General features: G+C 38.4%; 2 protein-coding genes across 3 annotated transcripts; both read left to right on the top strand.

The window, feature by feature from the left end:
- The first annotated feature begins 4,926 nt into the window (after positions 1-4,926).
- On the top strand, positions 4,927-12,946 carry LOC109032381 (uncharacterized). Of its 2 annotated transcripts, XM_019044476.2 has the most exons (3): positions 4,927-5,372; positions 6,374-6,567; positions 7,517-12,946. In XM_019044476.2, exons 2-3 carry the CDS (start codon positions 6,376-6,378, stop codon positions 9,593-9,595), a joined length of 2,271 nt encoding a protein of 756 aa, XP_018900021.2. In that variant the 5' UTR covers positions 4,927-5,372; positions 6,374-6,375; the 3' UTR covers positions 9,596-12,946. The 2 variants fall into 2 exon arrangements, with proteins under 2 accessions (XP_018900021.2, XP_018900022.2); XM_019044477.2 differs by lacking the exon at positions 6,374-6,567 and having other exon boundaries at positions 4,931-5,372.
- LOC140224259 (uncharacterized) lies at positions 12,043-16,041 on the top strand. Its single transcript, XM_072298365.1, has 3 exons — positions 12,043-12,168; positions 13,682-13,875; positions 14,683-16,041. Exons 1-3 carry the CDS (start codon positions 12,087-12,089, stop codon positions 15,154-15,156), a joined length of 750 nt encoding a protein of 249 aa, XP_072154466.1. The 5' UTR covers positions 12,043-12,086; the 3' UTR covers positions 15,157-16,041.
- Positions 16,042-20,813: the final 4,772 nt, after the last annotated feature.

Below are 20,813 nucleotides of genomic sequence, written 5' to 3'. Positions count from 1 at the left end.
AACTAAAAGTGTATTTAATTAATAATGAATTCTACTCTGTAGACGATTTCTTCGATCACAATGTAACAAATTAATGCATAGTGATTTAGATGTAATATTGTTAACATAAGATTTAAGTACATAGGCGGTTCTAGACCTTCATGCTTGGGGGTGCCCAGAGGTGGAAAATGTCGGAGACCGGTTCCGAAGGGGACGGTCGCTCAGGGGAGGCCCAAGTTTCGGCCCTCAAGTTTTATCCCTTCCCTACCCTCCTTTCTCTTTTTTTCCCCCTTCCTCTCTACTTAAATACCTATAAATTCAATGTAGAAAATTTGTAGCAAAACTTTCCATCAAAACTACAATCTCACCATAAAAAAAAAACAGTAGAATCTTTGTAAAACACGGCTATCAATATTAATTCTGTTGAAAACATTTTCAATTGATTGCTGGGATTTTTACTCAGTGTGAGCGAATATATAGAGTCTTTAAAAACAGTAATTTCACGGTTCCGATAACCGCACTTAATTTTTGCTTGGGGGTGCCCGGCACCCACTGGCACCCCCGTAGAACCGCCTATGTTTAAGTATCAAATTTATGTTAATGTGACGTGTACGATAACTGCCTGTGTCTATGTACAAAAAGTTGCAAAATAAAAAAAAATAAAAAAAACATTCTTAACACATATGAAAATATAACGTGAAATTACAGATTTCGTGATTTCGGCAAGACTGCTCCGGTTCGGAATCTCCAAAATTAGACAGAAAAAACAGCTGATCGAGACGCAATAAAAGAAGGGAATCCACGACGACCAGACGACGACGGTCGATCGCGGAACACCGCTCTAACACACGGGTCACCCTTTTTTAGCGTGTTTTCAACTCTTAGAATCAAAATTTCGAAAATCGGACGACGAATTGCACCCCATCAGCACGAACCGCACATGCGCACAAAGTTTCAAGGAAATCCGCCTTCGGGAAGTCGCTGAAACATTGGGTACAAAATTGGGGCCTCTCCTTTATAGTTTTAGATAGAAGATAGTATAACATGTAGGTATATAACATAAAGGTAATACAAATTAAATGATTAGAGCGTGTATATTTTATTACATTATAGGTATTTTATAATCATTTGTGTCATTGTTGGAAATTTTGATACTTTGAAATTTGATAGTTTGATAGTTGAAAATTTCAAAGATTTCAAATTCATGATTAAAAATTTCAGTTGCTGCCCTCAACTCACAAGTTGAGCCGAAAATACCATTTTTAACATATTTTGAGAATACTCAGTTGCTGATTCATAGTTATCACCATTAGGTGTAGCAGATTCAATGTGGAAGTCTCCCCAATTTCGGTTAACATAATCAACAATTTGCTGCCTGACTTCAAAATGAAAACATTCATTACCGCAACAGCAAAAAGCAACAGCAGAAAAGAGGCAATTTCCATCTTTAGCAATACTTTTGACATGGTGTTTGATTTGCTTGCCATCAATATGTAAAATCTCATAAGACATTATTTATGTTCAAATTTAAACAGATTTTAAAAAAATTGTAAATGCAGAGCAGGTTGGCCAGCTAATATCCGTAAAATTATTTCATGTGCACAAGTATACCTAGGAAGGCAGTGACGACATTTCATCAGGCTCTATAGACGACAGAAATGTAAACTCAACAAATTTTGTTTGGTTGTATTCCTTGATAGAAACGTAAAATCTGAAATTGGTGTCTGGTAAAAAATTCATCATAAGGCCATCAATAAGGTCGTTCCACGCATTGAGGACAATCTGAAAATAAATAAGAAATTGCTTTAGAATTTTATTAGACTTGATCATCATAATTATTGGTATATGATATTTCTTACATTTATTGAGTCATATTTATTTTATAAATAGTATAGAGCCACTAAGGTGTTTTTTTAATTTTTAAATATTGCGACTAAAGTTTCGTAAAGCATCTTTTTTGGTCGTTTTTTATGTCATTTTTTGTTAGAGCGACTAAGATAAATCGCATCAATTATATCCATTTTTTTCAGCAAGTTTTTAGACGAGGATTGGAAACAAATAAATGGTAGGAAATAAAACATAATAATAGGAACTTTGCAAAACAATTATCCGGATAGCGGAACTTGGCTGTTTTGAAAACGCCTTCAAATGCGGCGTGATACCTCACGCATTCCGGAGAGTTAAAATAGTTGTATCATTGCGCCGTAAGAATGTGACGGAAGATTAAAATGGAAATAGCCTCCATGCACGCTGGGCTTGTCGATTTCCTTTGACACTTTTGCAGTGGTGAATGCATAGCTGAAGTGCGCTCCAACCAGAAGTTTACTCAGCAAATGAGTAATTTTTATAGGAGGATTATAAATAAACAAGTGGTTAGAAATGAAAACAAAAGAATATGAACTCTGCTTTTCGGATTCTACGTACCCTGGACTATGCTGTGGTAGCGATGGAATATAGATAGGTAACGGCTCGAGGTCGAAATACCTTTTTTTTCCGAGTTAAGTCAGGCCACTGGATCGATGGGTGCAAGAACGACCTATAAGCGGGGCTTTAAACTTAAGGGCCTATAAGGTGCTAGTTACCCCCTTTCCCAATCGGAAATTTGACCTTGGTACAAGCTTAGTATGACATTTTTTCACATTTGAATAGAGTTGCCAAGCTTATCTTGCTAATGTTCCCACAATGTTAGCAGGACATTTATTTTACCTCTGGGACAAGCTTGAGCCCAAAGATTGTGCCAAGGTTAGGTTTGTAAGACTGCTCCAAGCCTATCCTGACAATATTGCCACAATATTGGTGGGACATTATTTTACTTCCGAGACAAACTTGGATATTCAATATTGTGACAACGTTATGTTAATAATATTGCTCCAAGCTTGTTCAGCGGTTTGTGATCATGATGTTGCCATAGACTTGATGTTATAATATTGCCATAGTATTGGCAGGATATTTATTTTACCTCTGAGACAAGCTTGGATTTCCAATCTTCCCTCTGAGGCAAGGTAGGCGATAGAACGCCGTATTACCTGCCGTCCTCGCGGAAGAAACTTCCTTAGCGTCGCAATGCCTATAATGTAGGCATACGGAACATTGGAGAGCCGAGGAACCTTCCTAAGTCAGCTAATTTCTTGGCTGCTTGCACTGGCTGAAGTATTCAACTTGGATCCCACTTGTAACGGGCACTGCCCAGGCGAAACGAGAACCAGCCCCATTGACGGGGCGGCCGCGCGCGGACCGTTGCCAAAAAGCTCCATTTGAGCCCTTGGCCTAAGAATATCGGTAAGATGGGTTAGACGCCTATGGATCATGTGCCTATTACGTCAAAAAGCGAAAGGTCGCAGTTTTTGCCCTTTAATTTGCCCTTAAAGGGACCGCAACGGCAGATCCGCGGCGAGCGCGCCCTGGTGGCGGAAACAGCAAACGCGGTCGAATTGTGCTCGCCGCGCACAATATTGTGTTAATCTTATGACAATATTAGAAACAGAAGCCTAAAATGTTTATTTTCTTAATCTTGTGACAATGTTAAAGTGCGAATATTACCACAATGTTGTAAAAATAATGTTAACATAATATCAATTCAGCAGTTTTAGATATCCAATATTGTGTCAATATTATGACAATATTACGAACAGAAGCCTGTTATGTTTGTTGTTCTAACGTTAATTGAATGTTAACATAATAACAATACCGCAGTATCACAGAGATAACATCGTCTCGATATTATTTTAGCAATTTTGTTTTCCTAATATTGTGTCAATATTGTGTCAATATTATAAGCAGAAGCCTATGTTCAGTATTTTTTTTAATAATGCGCCAATGTTAAAACTAACATATTACTGCAATATTGAAAACACAACTCTACGACAGTATTAGTTTACCAATATTGTATAACCAATATTGTGACAACATTGTGACAATCTTGGAGTCACCGAGCACCACCTGACGTTGGATTTCTAATGTTGCTAATATTGGTGCAATATTAAAATACTAAGGTTATATATCCAGTATTGATGGTATATTGTACCAAGATTCTCAGGCCAACCTTACTGTTGAAATATGCTCACAATCTCGCTAAGGTTGCCACAATATTATTCTGATCTGCCCAAGGTCAAATTTCCGATTGGGTTCTTTACTCACTATCGATACTCATTCATTTTGCGTTAATCATGCGTGATTAAAATGATTTATACTTCATATTGCCACCAAAATGACTGTTTGGTGTAATAATGGCCTATAAACTGCTTTTTTAAATTAAATATATTAGAGTGTAAACCCAAAATGTATCGCAAAATCTACCCTTTAAGAATTTCTTGGTAATCTTATGAATATTTTCCTTCCAATTTTTCAGATAATTTTGTTCGAAAATGTCACTTAAAGTTCCTGAAAATTTCAAGGTAAAAGATTCATATCTTTATTCTAAAAATAAACATTTTATTGAAGGAAATTTGGCAACTCTCGAATGTTCATACGGCGTTCTACCTTGGCACGGTAGTGTTATACCTCGAGTAAACCCCCATGAGGGAGCAATAACATAATATGACCCAAATCGTTGAGTTTGTTGCATCATACAGAATCGAAGGCGTTTTGAATGACATCACTCCAACACGGCAAAGAGCATCCTCAACAATTCTGGGCCTATTAAATATATTTATACAAACTGTCACAAGCAGTGGTGTGTCGTATCATTAAAAGAGTCCACATACCTCTCTCACCTTATTGAAAAGCGTCATATTTGTTGAGTTCGGTACGTCTTACCAGTGGCGAGGCGTGAATAATCGATTATTAGGAAGTTCGCTGCGAACACCCTGTTTATCGATCCTTTTCCATAGGTTTATATGGCAGATCATCCGATGTATCGAAATTCACGCCACGCCACTGCATCTTACTGATGTGTTGACATTTTAAGAGTCGCTAAAACAGAAACGAAATCGAACTTCTCACTCTCTTTCAAATAAAAGTTAATTTAAAATTTAATGTCTATTAAGTATAGATGAAAATTTAATGTTGAGTGGTTAATTTCCTACGGGAAATGAAAAGGCTCGAAAGGATTATATGAAAAACTGAAAAAAACCATGGTATTGGAGCTGCTGGAACCTTATCAGTTTCTGTAGCAGTGATAAGGTGTCAACTTTTGATTTTTTGTTGAAAACGTTGAGTGTATTACTGCTTGTTTTAAAGAGACTACAGTGCAACGTGTCTCAGTTTGAACTCAATATTTACTGCCGAACATAATTTTTAAAAAGTTAGTGAACGTATATGTATTAGTATGTAAAAACTTTGATCTTAAAGTGAAAACTCAAACGACCCTATAATAAAGCCACACGCCGAAGTGAAACCAAGATCAAAGGCTCACGCAGGATTTTCCAGTGACTTAAGCAACGAGGTGTAACGAGGTTAGTCAAGAGATAAACGTAGTTCAAGAAAATTGCTACCAGTAATAATTCCTTAAAGTAAAAAAACAAGCAGTAGAACAAAACCTGAGTTTTTTCAGTACATGTAAAATTGTTTTTCATTCTCGAAAACATTGTTAACAGCTGAGTTCTTAGTATCTTAATATGATTGCCTCCTGTCAGCGAGATCGTTGGTGGTTTTTGAATGAATGATGTTTTGGTTTAGAGCTGCGGATTCTGAGATAGAGTCTTCGATCGATCATTTCCTGTTGAAATCGGTTCAAAAATATCTCGCAGAATGCTTTAAGGGGGAGGGGAGGAGGGTTTGTGTATTCAGCTTTATATACTTTCGGAAAACGCCGACTGATTACTTGTGTACACGTTTTCATACACACAATCATTTACGATAATTCACTTTCATTTTCACTGGATGGATCAGAAGTCACTGCACTGATTGGGATTATATTAGGGTCACAAAATAGTACAGAGAAAATGGTTGTAGTTTAGTAAAGTTAGTCCACTTTATAGAGGTGCCTCAGCAGTTTTGGCCATTCACACATCTGCAACTGAAGTATACATTTGGAGATAACACGAAGGATAAGAAGGGGGAAACATAAAAATATATACGCACTTAAAATAAAGGCCATCTGTCAACTGATTAAGACCACAGAAATTAAATACCTATATGAGCCAACGTGTTTCTAACGGTGGTTTTATGGTCATAATTTTAATATTATTACCAATTTTGACTTAGCCGAACGAAAAATACTACTTTTTTAATTTCAAACAACCGATAATTTCGATCGCACCTATTAAACCCCCAAACTTATATACTTTTCACGAGTACAAAATGATCAAAAAATAGATTTAAATCGATCAAAATTCATAGACACGTTAATTGATCCTGGACACGATGAATTTATCAGGGATCGCTAATTGTCCTAGCACTTACCAATTTCATGAGAAATCTTGGTAATATGTGTGACGTTCTTATTTTTTCTTAGTTATGAAAACAGTTCTTTTGACTGTATCAATCGTTTTACTCACAAATCTTGGTTCATGCTCAACAACAGGAGCAATTTCAACCAAAGCAAATGAAGAACCAATCTCAGCCTGTTCAAATACTTCCACAGTGTCAATCAAATCAACTAAATTGGAATCCAAACCAGCTAAAATGGGATCCAAGTCAAAATTGGAGGTAGGTCTTATGCGTTCAAGCGACGATGAATCTGTTTCAATGTGAGCCACTAGTCGGAATAAGAAGTAATGCTTACAAGATAATACTTGCAAGAAAATATCAGGGTCAAAAATGAGGACGGCTTTCTATAATGTGACAATATTTGTAAAAATCAAACAGGAAAAAGTGCTTTTTCATGATGTCCTCATCAAACGCCTGGTTTTAATTTCTAAAACAGTTGTGAGAGGATGAAGTTCCAAAATTCCGCTCCCCTTCCCTCCCATCACTCGAAAAATACATCCGAAATTTTAGTGATTGCTGTGTGAATACATCAGCGTAAGTGCTACACGATTGCCAGATTGTGGTGCAAAACTATGACAACTCTCCCTCTCTTAATATTGTAAATGTAAGTACCTAAATGTTAGGTTTGAGTCCCTTTACATTGATTCCACAGCTTCTCGCTGGCGTCTTTTAGACAGAATAAAAAATTCCATCCTTTTCTATTTTCAAGACACTTTTGCCTTTATGGCAATAGAAGACTTATTTGAGTATTGAAAAAACGGCGTTAGTGCAACACGATTGCCAAGTTGTGATGCAAAACTGACCATTTCTCCCCCTCTTATCATTGTAAATGTAAATACCTAAATGTTAGGTTTGAATCCCTTTTACATTGATCCCACGGCTTCTCGCTGGCGTCTTGTAGACAGAATGAAAAATGCCATTTTTTTCTATTTTTAAGACAATTTTGCCTTTATGACAGTAGAAGACTCATTTGAGTATTGGGAAAATGAAGAAAATACTATTATTTTGCAAAGAGCATTGCCACGACACCCTCCCCCTTCCTGAATTCTCAATGTGAACTTTTCCTTTGTCTTAGCAATCAATGATCAAAGAAATTTATGTCGTCTTGCGTCCAATAAGAATAAAATGTTGCTAATCATTTTGTATAATTTTTACTTTGCTCTCACAGCCCAGATCTCCCGAAACTTCAGACTTTGCTGAAATCCGACGGAGCGATTCGTTCATTGACAAAACTGATTTCATCCACGAGTGGTTGATCCACCAACCCAGAAACTGGTACGTGCCTGCCCCTCCAGGCTTCGGAAAATCTTCTCTCTTGAGCATGGTGCGGTACTTCTGCGGTGGACCTCTGTCGGCGGTTGAGGGCACTCCTGGCACTCTCAAAATCGACTCAGAAAAAAATCCTGACAATTTATTTCGTGGCACATTGGTCTCGGAACTTAAAGACTTCTTCCATCGGCATTTCCAGAAGTACATTGTCGTGTCTATTGACCTCTCTCCGCTGAGAAAAGCGACTGACTACCGCTCTTTTCGCCACCTTTTATGCGGAGTCCTTAGCAACTTGGTGAACAACTATCTACCTCTCCTTGAACCCAATAACTTGGAAGAGATCAAACATGAGTTTTTCGAAATGCACAATTTAACCGATACAGAACATACAGCAGCATTCTGTCACATGAACTACTATCCATTAAAAGAACATGTGCCTCTACTGGTGAAAAAGCTCAAGGAACACACCGGAAAAGATGTGATCGTGCTCGTGGATGACGTCGATGCATCACTAAAGGCCATCTTGATGAATAACATCACAACCAGTGATAACGAATTATTTTCGGATCTACAATTATTTGTAAGAAGTTTCACCGAGAGAAGTCCCTGGGGCCCGGCCAAATGTCTATTCACTGGCTCCTTTGACCTCCGACTAGCGATTCCCGGCAACACTTCCATCCAAATTTCAGATTTCTTCCGCGATAAACGCATCGCGGTATATTTCGGCCTGACCCAACGAGAAGTTGAAAAGTTATTGCTCAATTACTCACTCCAAGATCATAACGACGAGGTGAGAAGAATGTTAAATGGGATAAATATAATGGGCTCCTCGAACACTCTGTTCAATACCCGGGCTGTTCTTTCATACATAAAGAAGCGCAAAATCTCAGAAATCGATGATTTAACTAGTACCATCTTGCGAGGCTTTAAGAATTTATTTGCCGATGAGTGGATTGGCCAGGATATCACGCAAATTTTATTTGGAGATGGCATCGTCATCAAAGAAGATCGTGATCCAGAGTATACAGATCTTTTAGGTTTGAAGACGAAAGTAACACATGGATCAGCTTTGGAGACACATTTTCACCTGAACAAGCCCCAGCATGATATTTTCATCCGGATTCTCTTGAGGCTAGGACTGATGAAGATCGTCAAATACAACCGGCATGGCAGGCTTACTTTAGGTCCGACCAATACATTTACCGCGGGAATCCTCAGGGATTACTTTTATAAAAGTAGCTACATAGAAAGATATTACAAAGTCAAAGCCCGTGACGGTGTGTTATTAACCAGCGCAATCACGAATTTGACTCCATCCAATTTCTCCATTCAAGCATTTGGAGAAGCGATTTCAAACATCGTGAAGGAATGTGTCCCGGACGATGAAGCTCACTTCAAGTCCTTGATCTACATGTTCGCGCAAAAGGCAGCAGACCATTATAGTAAGGATATCCTGTTGGAGACAGATGTCCCCATCCAAATCTATGACAACGGGACTCTGAGGGGTGGCCCGTTATCGGAGAAGACTATCGATCTACTCATGGTGGAAAAACGGAAAAGCATGGGGATCATAATTGTTATGAAGTTTAAAATCAACGCTGTTCAAGTTTTGAGGCTTATTAAATCCCGAAGATGTATAGAAGTTTTTGACGGAAAACGTTACTCAAAATACAACCTGATGGATAAAATGGTGATCGGAATTTCGGTTTCACATTCGGGGTCGATAGATATCAAAGGGGAAGTCCTCTTGGAAACCGGGATTATCAAGCTGAGTTACTATTGGCCAGAGCCGGAAACGAGTCAACCACAGCCACAAGGAACTCAGTCACCGTCAAAAGTAACTCAACCACTACCGAAAAAAACTCCAGTAAGTTCTGCACTACCACCAAACGGCCAGCGTGAAAAAAAGACAGACAGAATTAAAGAAAAAAACAGGGAAAAACAAATAAAGGATTACATGCGCAACATGCGCGTTTGATGTTATAGTTAGTCGGACCTATACACTGAAGTCATGTCGCTGGAGAAAGCACCTGTATTATTGTGCTTATGGCAAAGTTATTACACTTAATTCAGTATTATGCCGTGGACCGTAAAGGATTAACAACCGTGCAGTCAAAGATGAAACATTTTCATTGACCCAATAAAAATGATTCCCTTAGCGAGAAATTAATCATGTAGGTTTTTGCGTCGTTTTTCTTTTTAAATTTTTATTGTTTCCGACTGAAAATGAGTGAATGAGTGTTTTGAGTGGAAACGTTTCGGGTTTTATTAATTGTGTATTTTTAGCCTTGTTTCCCGTTTTTCCTCCTTGTATTTCCCATATTCGCCATTCCAGGCCAAGTTGCGTGTTTGGTTTCTCTCTTAAGTCGACTAATTGAAGGTGCTGTCTCTTAGATCACTGAAAGACGACAAAATTAGAAATTACTATACTCTCAGGAAATGAGAGATTTTGTCGTATTTTTTTTTCTAAATCCGATTTTTTGTTTATACCTACATTTAAAAAAATTGCAAAAATTTGCCGCCCCTAGATTTACCGCCATGGGCCGCGGCCCATGTGGCCACCCCCTTCATCCGGCTCTGCAAGGGACCTTCGTCGCGTCGTTACTCCGAATGAAATAATCTTGCCCCGTGTACGTGCACACCTACAGAATCATTCTCTTCATCAATTAAGGTGATTCGATAGACGCCATATTTTGTGTCAGAATGGGATGCGATATATCGCATCAATTTGTTCCATTATTTCAGCTACTCGTCATTTTTCTCCAATTTTGAGATCGTAATTCTGTTGTCAGGAGACTAAAGCACTCACTTACCAATTTTAACAAAGAAATTCAACGTAATAAAGGCGTAGTTTTTTCAGAGAGAAAACATCGCATTCGAGTGCAGTTTCGATATCAGTATCGAATGCGATGTTTTCTCTCTGATGTACAAATGAGGGACCCCAAGGATGACACCAACCTGGAGGCTTTGATATACGCACGTTTGCGCGTAAAACGGCAGATCTGTACAGCGAGGAGCTCGTCGTAGACGCTGGAACAGTCGCGCACAGCAAGAACGAGGAAAGAGCAAAAACGCGGAAAGACAAACCAACGAAACAGGGAAGAGTAGATGTGCTTTTGGTGCAAAGAGAGAAATGTTTAGGAGTTGTCATTGTAACGAGATATGGTGGTAATGCCACTTCCCTCGTGGAGGAAGTGGCCAGCCGTGCTTACACGGATATTTTTGACACTGACCCAGGTTATTCGAGGTATAAAATTAAAAATAAAATGCTGCTTGCGATAGCTATTTTTGGGAAAGATGTAGACGTGCACGGTGAAGTTTATGGTTCAACCCGAACTATTACTTTAGGGCAACGCCGCAAGTTTTTACCTCGAGGATGCTCCTTTCTCTAACCACACTATCGAAGTGCACTCATCAAGGAAAACATGATCCGCGTTGTGTTGAAAAACAAGCTTCATATCATCTCTCATTGGTGCAATTAGTTTTCATCTCCTTGAATTTTACAATTGATTGACCGTCTAGTTAAATACTTGATTTCTTGTTGATTACATATTTTTAAATTGGAAGGATACAAAAGGATGTGGATGTAGTTATATTCAAGAGAAGCCGTTTTGCAACGGTTTCTTAAATTAATAACTTTTTTATGCTTGCATGAAAAAGTACCCGACTAAAAATATGCACGTCAAATAGAAATAAAGAAAAAAAAACCAATATACAGGTGAACATTCAGGATTTTGACATTTGGATTTTTAAAATACCCATGATCAACCCAATATGATTTTTTTTTTAAAACTCTGGTGGGGAAATTTTTATCTCGTCACGTGAAAGTTTTTAGAAATTGCTCCAAAAGTCATTTCGCATTAATCATGATCACTCTTTCGTACTTTTTTATCGTCTAGTCCCATACCTAGTGCACAATTTTTTCACATTTTCGTCAAAGTTGATGAGAATTAAATAGTACTGCAGCGCAAGGGGGGGGGGGGGGGGCAAGACTGTAACGCGAACGGCTAACGTGCATAAAATGTTTTTTTCATACATGGCGGTTGCTTTTTCTCGAAATTGATATCCCTGACAGTTTCAATTTATTTTTTTCATCTGAACGTTGTTCTCCCATCCAAAATGGTAATCAAGCCATGTTCTGTGCGAAGCTCTCAGTTTGAATCGGATTTACATATTGAAGTAACGTACCTAGAATCTAGAAAAAGACGCAGAGTCTAATGATTTAAACGACTTTAAGTTTTTTTTTTTTTTTTTTTTTTTTTTTTTTTTTTTTTAATAATGCACGGTCAGTTTTATCGTGTGAGAAAAAGTCAAATTCAAAAAAAGTTCAAGAAATATTTTCATAGATTTGAAGTAAAACTCTTTTTAAAAAAGTCTGTCGTACTTTGTGACTCGTGATCCCTAAAAGAAATGTATTATAGTCATACTTCAACAAATTGTTCCCAATTTTCTGTTCGTTTTCCAACCTTATGCGTGCACATTTAATTTTAGAGATGGTCTGCAGATTTGATCGCCTGCCATCGTGCTCAACAAAAACAATTAGCTTCGTTGGTAAGGGCAGAATACTAATTATTTATTTTGAAGTCGAGGTCAAATGCCTTTTCATAATGACCCGTTAAGCAAAAGTAATGCCTTCTACTGCATGAGAGTTTTTATAAAAGCTGTAAGATATTGACACAATCGAACTACAAAAAAATTGTCAACTCATTTTAACCGCATTAAAAATATTGCTGAAGTAAGTAGACGGTTGCAAACAAAGTCCAACCATGTCAAATGCGTGAACTATTATTTAGTTTTTTAGAATTTAATTCATGTAAGTTCCTTATACGACGGCAGGAATTGCCTCTGGCAGGAACAGCTATGATGATTAAGAAAAATAATATTATAAAAATGATCCAACAAGAACCTAATTCATAATAAACCAAAATAGGCTGAAAAATGTAACACTCATTATAATTACTTTAATAATTATAAGCATTTGTTTTAATATCTTAATTTCTTAACTACTGTTTACTCGTTTGACGTAAATAGTCAGTGATTTGAACCTTTTAATTCCAGCATGCAGATCATTAGTGTCGTTTAATGCTATGTTCCTGGTTATGGAGCAAATCAATTAAACCTGCGTTATTGTGTGATGCCACTTGAATTTAATGCTGCTACTACATTGTTTCATGTTGGCCACCGAAAAGACAATTCCGGACGAAAGTCTACAAAGGCTCCGCCAATCAAACGGCTTGCCTCCTGCTTATATTTATTCTTTGTCTGATATGCAATTTATACATTGAGAAATTTTAAATTTGGATACGAATTATATTTATTCAAAAGATAATTTTTTTTTACAAAAATTTTCAAAACTAAAAATTTTTTTAACCGAAGCGCGGATTAGCAAGCCACGAGTTTGCAGATATTGGGGTCATGCCGCACAGTAGATCGAGTCAGTTAGAGATGTCGGATATACTGCCGTGCTAAGGAGGAACGCCGCCGTATGAACAGTCGAGAGTTGCCAAATTTCCCCGAATAAAACCTTTATTTTTTAGGAAAGTTATGCACATTTTTCCTTTAAACCTTCAGATGTTTTAGATTAAATTGCGTACAAAATATTGTGTGAAAATTTTGGAAACAAAAAATCACGACTTTCTCAGTAAAGTCGGTTTTTACTGGAGGAAATTGGGCAACTTCTGAGGGCTCATACATCGTTTTTCCTTAGCACGGCACTGGACATACTGACTAAAACTGTAAATTTTAATGTTTATTTCGTCACATTTTAAAGTTCGAGGATTGCTTTAGTAGTGACTTTTACGAGGAACCTCACTTTTAGAACCTCAAAATTGTATATAAATGAAGTCTTAAGCTTTTAAAGTTTCCAAATGCCCAACCTCTTCTACTGACTCAATCCACTGTGTGCCGCTAAAAGCTAATCGCGGATACCGAGGATTTACTATAATATGGTGCGTATGTAGCAACAGAGAGGCTCGAAGAAGGAGCACATGCTTGTAAAGATCTTAGTATCATCGATTTTCAAATTGTTCATTATTTCTTGTATCCGAACTTTATGGCATTTCAGTGATATTCCTTGCATGGGGTGCCGTAATTCAGTTTGGGTCAGGGTCAGGCCAAAAATCTACCCGAGGTGCTAAGTTTAAGGAGCTGAACAGTTTTTATGAGAACAATGAAATTCAAGTGGGAGACCTATTCGAGACCTTAACAAAGTTAGAAATGGTTGCTGTTGAGACCAATCAAGTCATTTTAATACCTAAGGTAAGACATTATTTCTACCACATTTGAATCATTGCTCTGTCATCTGATTAGGCAAATGTGCCTTTTCAACGTCTAAATCATACCCTTCCACTCATATTCTTTCGGTCGCACACATCATCATTGAAGATGATCGATCCTTTTCCATGTTTATAGAAAACCACCCTTTTGGGCAGCTGCTAAAGCTTCCAAATTATTGGACTGAGCTTTTTTTTGCGGATGACATTTTGAATACATTCTATCAAAGTATACGCATGTGAAACTATTCTGGTTATATTGAGCATGAGATACAATTCTCGATCAATAACATCAATAAAAATTGAGGTATGTTTAATGTCCCGTGGCCATACAAAAATAAAGATTTTAAACGGGGGGTAACGAGGCTGATCATGACACAAACAATACCAAGACGTTTCGGCAATATTTGTGTGGTAATTAGCCTCGTTACCCGCCGCACAATGGATCGAGTCGATTAGAGAGATCGGACATGAAAATTTTGACCAAAACTGCAAATTTTGATGTTTATTTCGTCACATTTTAAATTTGAAGGGCTGGTTTTAGAAGGAAATTTTACGTGGAAACCAATTAAACTACTTTTAGAACCTCAAAGATATGTATAAACGGAGTTATAAGCGTTTAAAGTTTCCAAAACTTGTCCGACCTCTCCTATTGACTCGATCCATTGTGCGCCGTTTAAACTGTTTATTCTTGTATTATACGAGAATATATTATTCAATTTTATTTCATTTCGTTGTCACTAGTTAACGAGTGCGTATTTTTCAGTACTCTTTTTCGACCTTCGATTTTCAGGCATGCCCACTGAAATCAGTTTTTCGGCTAAAGAGGATCGATCTCCCGATGAAAAAAAGCCGCAAATTCTCAGTCAAGGTTCGGAAATTATCCCCAAACTTGGGTAGTGGGTACGATCGCCACCGCGTGGTAGCAGTCTTGAAGCGTTTGCAGGATAAAGCCCTCCGCCACCAGAACTTCAGTTGCAACCGGTGTCACTGGCGCGACTACATTCTTTACGGCAAAACGCACAAGACCTGCTGGTTCAAGAGCGGATGTCCTTTGGCCAAGCCAATACTAGGTGTGTCTCCGGAGAAGATCATGAATGGAGAGTTCACTTTCGAGGACAGCCACGGGCCCGTCAACATTTTAACGTGGGAGAGCTACCAGAAACTGTACGGCCCCGGAACCGAACACCTCGACTGTGGCTGCTGCGGCCCTGTGTGCGGGGGAAAGGACTACCACCCCGATGGGAAGTGCATTTTCGCCGATTAAGCACTGACTCGCTGACAATAAGTCAGGCGATTCCATTAAGATTTTAGATATGTAGTTTCCTAATTGTGTAAGTATTAAGCACTGACTCGCTGACAATAAGTCAGGCGATTCCATTAAGATTTTAGATATGTAGTATCCTAATTGTGTAAGCATTAAAGGAGAAGAAACACCAAGAAGTGGCCCGGACTATGTAACAAGGTGGTAAAAATGCAGCTGGGTCCACACTCCACATCCCGTTCACGAGATCCGCTGATACGTGAGTGAGTCAGTCAGTCAGTCAGTCAGTCAGTCAGTGAGTTTTTATCGACGAAAATTGATCACGATTTTATTGAACAAAAAATTGCGATGCATAGTGATTTAGTCGCCATAAATCGCAATTTTTTATTCGATAATATTGCGATAAATTGCCACCGATAAAATCGCTATTTATCGCGATCACTGCTACTTCGGCCGGTTTACGGGGGAAAAAAAGGCAAAAAGTTCCAAAAATTCAATGAGAGTCAAAACATTTTTTGAGCTCTGATGAGTACCAGTCCAAGACTGAGGGCGGAGAGTGTCCAGCTGAGGTAGCTCAGTCTTGCGCTGGTACTCATTAAAGCTCAAAACATTGAGATTTTGATTTTGATGCTAAGATGCCTAGAATTATAATTGTGGCCGGGAAGCAAATCAGACGGAAAATCATTGTTTACTGCATACTTTAGACATTCAAAGATGTAGAATGACGGAAGAGTGAATATGCCATGTTCGATGAACAACTGCCCGCAGGGATAATTAAGTGGTTTATTAAATAAAATCTCACGACTTTTTTCTGTTTAATGACTTCTCTTATTATATTTGTGACCTTATCATGTTTGTAAAATATAGAATAACAATGCTGCAAAAATAGTGGTGCGTCGAATACTCGAATCCGAATCCAATGGCTGCGTCTTTTTTTAAACGAAAGAATTGACCGATGAACTTGGTGACGAATTAAAAGAGCTATGTGGAATGTCTCAGAACAGTTTGATTACTGACATATGGTAGGGAAATCACCTCAGTGACACTCGATGAGAATTCATTTTGCAAGGGTGACTTATTAGCTGCAACACATTCTCTGATTAGTCATCAAAAAATTAAAAATAAACAAATTAAAAATGATCTAATTGGATCCCGTAAAACTTCTAGCTTCCACTGTCCTGCCACTGGCGTGGCGTGAAGGATCGATTATCGATACCTCGCCATTTGAAGCTATGGTAAAGAATCGATTACTAAGGTGTTCGCTGCGAACACCCTGATAATCGACTTTTTTTCGTAGGTTTGAGTGGCGTATCAATCGATATATCGCAAAGCACGCCACGCCACTGCGTCCACCTAGTAGGACACACACAAAAAAAGGTTGAAATAATACTATAAGAGTAAGTAGGGATGGAAAATTGCCCGTCAAAGTCCAATAGACCCTATTCAAAATTTGAGTTCGTGGACAGATCTCTCTCATAAGAGGGGTCAAAGGGACTTTTGAAGATTGGATGAACCATTCTGTGTGTAGCTGGGTAGATGTTTCACTGTTTGGTGCTACTTTTGGAGGAAAATCTCCGTACTTCCTAGAGATTTTGATGAATATCCTATGTTGTTAAATGACTGGGAAACATGTAAGTAATTCGAAATAGATTGTTCAGTCTTAATCCAACTTCAAAAATTTAGGGATCTATATCTGCCTTGTGTCTACCCATTAGGAATACATTCTTGCCAAAACGCTACAAATTTTTAGAATTTTGAACATTTACCATATTTGAAACCAACTATTTGTTAATAAAAGAGAGATAGTTTAGTCACCGACTTTGAGTTTGAAGAGTCCTCGCCCGTGGGTCTTGAGCAAGTGCTTGAAATTAACACATCCTGTTGGGCCACGATTTTTGTTTAGAGAACTCAAATCATAAAAGCCAACGCTCCAAACCAGGGCCGGATATAGGAGGTGGCCACATGGGCCGCGGCCCACGGCGGCAAAAGGGGGCGGCAAATCTTGCAATTTTTTTTAAATGTAGGTATAAAAAAATCGGATTCAGAAAAAAATTACAAACGAGGAAAGGCGACATAATCTCTCATTTCCTGAGAGTATGTATAGTAATTTCTAAGTTTGTCGTCTTTCGGTGATACAAGAGGAAGCATCTTTAATCAGTCGAGTTAAGAGAGAAACCAAACTCGCCATTACGCCCGGAGCGACGCGGCGCAGGGAGCGATGATGACAAGGACTTGAGATGAAAAGGAGAAGCCCTCGGCGCGGCGGTCGGCATGTAACACATATTGGTGCCTACAAGACTGCATGAATACTTCACGCATTGCGTCAAACACAGTGCGGTCAGCGTGAAACGCATAGTGCCTACAAGACTACATGAATACTTCACGCATTGCGTCAAACACAGTGCGTCAGCAGCGTAGCGGTCGGCGTGAAACGCATAGCGCCTACAAGACTGAAGGAATACTTCGAGGAATACTTCACGCGGTCAGCACGGCGTGGCGGCGGAAGTTAACCATCTATGGCGTAGCGTTACGAATTCGTAAGAACATATTTTCGGGGTATTAAAAAATTGAATCTTTCACCTGCGCCATGATTTTGCAAAATTTCAATAGTTTTTTCTTTTTTTGAACAATTGATTCCCTTAACTTTAAAATTTTAGTGTCCCCTAGAATCTGAGATCCAAAATTAATTCATGCCATCGAGGGTTAAAATTATTAAACTGCATTTAAGTTTGTTCTTTTATAATTTTTTCGTTCATTTCTTATAAATGGAAGGCCTTGTCTGCACAGAGATAGTTTTACGGAACTTACCTCTCGCGCAGAGTTCCGCGAACTTCTGCTCGTAGTTTTGACAGGGCTTTCGCAAAAAAAAAATGTTTCCAACACGAGTAAACGCGTCTTATGCACCCCTCCCCTTCCGGCACGTTCACTTGATGGTTTTTATTGATGTTTCAAAACGAATGAGAAGGGGGCGGCAAAATACAGGCTGCTCATGGGCGGCAAGAAGGTAAATCCGGCCCTGATCCAAACATGTTCTTCGGTTGTTATCGTCCCTGTCAGTTTTTGAAAATCAATTCAGGTAGGTAGCCCTAGGGTGCGTCAAAAAAAATGAAAGTCTGAAATGTTCCGCTCCCCAGGCGGCAATCGATGACGTTTGGTAAAAAAACATGTTTGCCAAAATTTGGGCCAATTTCAATCATTTTATATGGTGCCAAAGGTCAATTTTGTGACGAAATTATGATATTTCGGTTTAGACCTCGATTTCGTACAAAAAACTCGATTTTACGCTGAAATCGTGCGTTTACGAGAAATATGTCAAAGAACTCGACTTGTAGAGGATGAAATTTTACACTAGGAGGACGTCTTTGTAACCGATAAAAATCAAATTGAACTAGAAAAACTCAACTCGGTATTTATTTTTTTGGTCCTCAGAATTTCCGAGGTCTTACTAAGTAGCGGTTTAAAAGACTCATTTTTCACGAAAATAAGTCGAAAGAGGGTATAAATGAACTGTAGGCAAGTGTTGAGGATGCAAATGTCATCAGAACTTCCTCAGTTTCAAAAAAAGTTCCAACTATTTTGCACAATCCTCCAAAAAGTGTACGACTCGAGAAGCAGGATCGTGCTATAATAGTAGGGGGAAAGTGCGGTTTGACCGGAAAAATTGCGTAACAAACTTTCCCTATGTAATCGTCATCAGTAGGTCCCCCTGAACAACTTCCTAAAAGTTAAAAATGGCCTGACCCCGGAATATCCCTCAATAAAGTTAAAATTGAAAATAGCGACCGTAATAAGAGGGTCCGGAAATCGTATTTTAAAATGCTCATCCTGTCTCATCATGTGAGGTATCATTTCCTATGTAATTTTGGTCGTAGATTTCATAAATGAATTCCGCAAGGCCCTCCGGCCGAAGGGGGCGCTCCAAATCAAAGATGGCGGCCAAATGTGAAAGGCAGGAGGTTGCATTTTTTTAAATATTCACCGAAGGAACAAGGAAAGTGAAGTGTCTTTATTTTCATGTATTTATGGCCAAGAAACTTAAATTTGATGTTATAAATGTATTTAATAAAGGAAATTAAAGGAAACATACGACTACCGAGAGAAACGTAAGCTCAGAAGAGGCCTTGCGGAATTCATTTATGAAATCTACGACAAAAATTACATAGGAAATGATACCTCACATGATGAGACAGGATGAGCATTTTAAAATACCGATTTCCCGGACCCTCTTATTACGGTCGCTATTTTCAATTTTAACTTTATTGAGGGATATTCCGGGGTCAGGCCATTTTTAACTTTTAGGAAGTTGTTCAGGGGGACCTACTGATGACGATTACATAGGGAAAGTTTGTTACGCAATTTTTCCCGGTCAAACCGCACTTTCCCCCTACTATTATAGCACGATCCTGCTTCTCGAGTCGTACACTTTTTGGAGGATTGTGCAAAATAGTTGGAACTTTTTTTGAAACTGAGGAAGTTCTGATGACATTTGCATCCTCAACACTTGCCTACAGTTCATTTATACCCTCTTTCGACTTATTTTCGTGAAAAATGAGTCTTTTAAACCGCTACTTAGTAAGACCTCGGAAATTCTGAGGACCAAAAAAATAAATACCGAGTTGAGTTTTTCTAGTTCAATTTGATTTTTATCGGTTACAAAGACGTCCTCCTAGTGTAAAATTTTATCCTCTACAAGTCGAGTTCTTTGACATATTTCTCGTAAACGCACGATTTCAGCGTAAAATCGAGTTTTTTGTACGAAATCGAGGTCTAAACCGAAATATCATAATTTCGTCACAAAATTGACCTTTGGCACCATTTAAAATGATTGAAATTGGCCCAAATTTTGGCAAACATGTTTTTTTACCAAACGTCATCGATTGCCGCCTGGGGAGCGGAACATTTCAGACTTTCATTTTTTTTGACGCACCCTAAGGTAGCCCCCGTCTAGAAAATGCAGTGTATATAAGTTAAGAGTAATTCCTATGACAAGATTTAAGAACTTAACCATTAAGATATAAGAACAACCTTAAGAACAGGTTACAATTACTTCAGGAAACACGTATCTCGGGATTTCCCACCGGAGGGACGTTTTTCAACTAATAAAACATGTAAAAGGGGGAGGGAGAATTTCCTTTTGATGTTGGATTAACACTTCATTTTTTCCCCAGAATTGCACCTCAATGAACTCGTGATTTTTGTTTCCGGATAGATATATTTGCGGGTTTGCTATAGACGTGATTTTAGACGAAAAATGCAGTTAAATTACGAGGGTGTACTTAAAAGTAGATTTCCTTCCTGTATATCTCTAAAAGTTTGATATATGGAGTAAATTCGTTGAAAGACTATATTATGTATATTTTAAGCTTTTTAACCATTTTTAATTTTTGGAGATGAAGTCCTCAGACTGTTGAGATATTTAATTCCCCACTGCGCCTACCCTCTCTCACTGCTGGCCCAATTTCAGGCGTTACAGCCGTTATGCATGAAATATGACACATACATGAACATTATATCTGAGAAACATATCAAGATACTTAAATTCAGGCTCGGACTGGCCATAAGGCCAATCTGCCATTGGCAGATACGCTCCCTTTGAGCGTCTAAAACGCGCCCCTCTTACAGATAGCAAAATAAGAAGAAAAAAATTACGACCGAGAATA

Source organism: Bemisia tabaci, chromosome 3, assembly GCF_918797505.1.
Source record: "Bemisia tabaci chromosome 3, PGI_BMITA_v3".
In the NCBI taxonomy this organism is placed as follows: domain Eukaryota; kingdom Metazoa; phylum Arthropoda; class Insecta; order Hemiptera; family Aleyrodidae; genus Bemisia; species Bemisia tabaci.
Note: the sequence above shows the minus strand (reverse complement) of the source record. Positions and strands in the feature narration are given on the sequence as shown.

Bases quoted from the DNA above. Each gene is read 5' to 3' on its own strand.
- LOC140224259 (XM_072298365.1), top strand. From the start codon at position 12,087: ATGCGTGCACATTTAATTTTAGAGATGGTCTGCAGATTTGATCGCCTG. The intron at 12,169-13,681 runs GTAAGGGCAGAA...ATGGCATTTCAG, and splicing joins AAAAACAATTAGCTTCGTTG to TGATATTCCTTGCATGGGGT. The intron at 13,876-14,682 runs GTAAGACATTAT...TTCGATTTTCAG, and splicing joins AAGTCATTTTAATACCTAAG to GCATGCCCACTGAAATCAGT.
- LOC109032381 (XM_019044476.2), top strand. From the start codon at position 6,376: ATGAAAACAGTTCTTTTGACTGTATCAATCGTTTTACTCACAAATCTT. The intron at 6,568-7,516 runs GTAGGTCTTATG...TTGCTCTCACAG, and splicing joins GATCCAAGTCAAAATTGGAG to CCCAGATCTCCCGAAACTTC.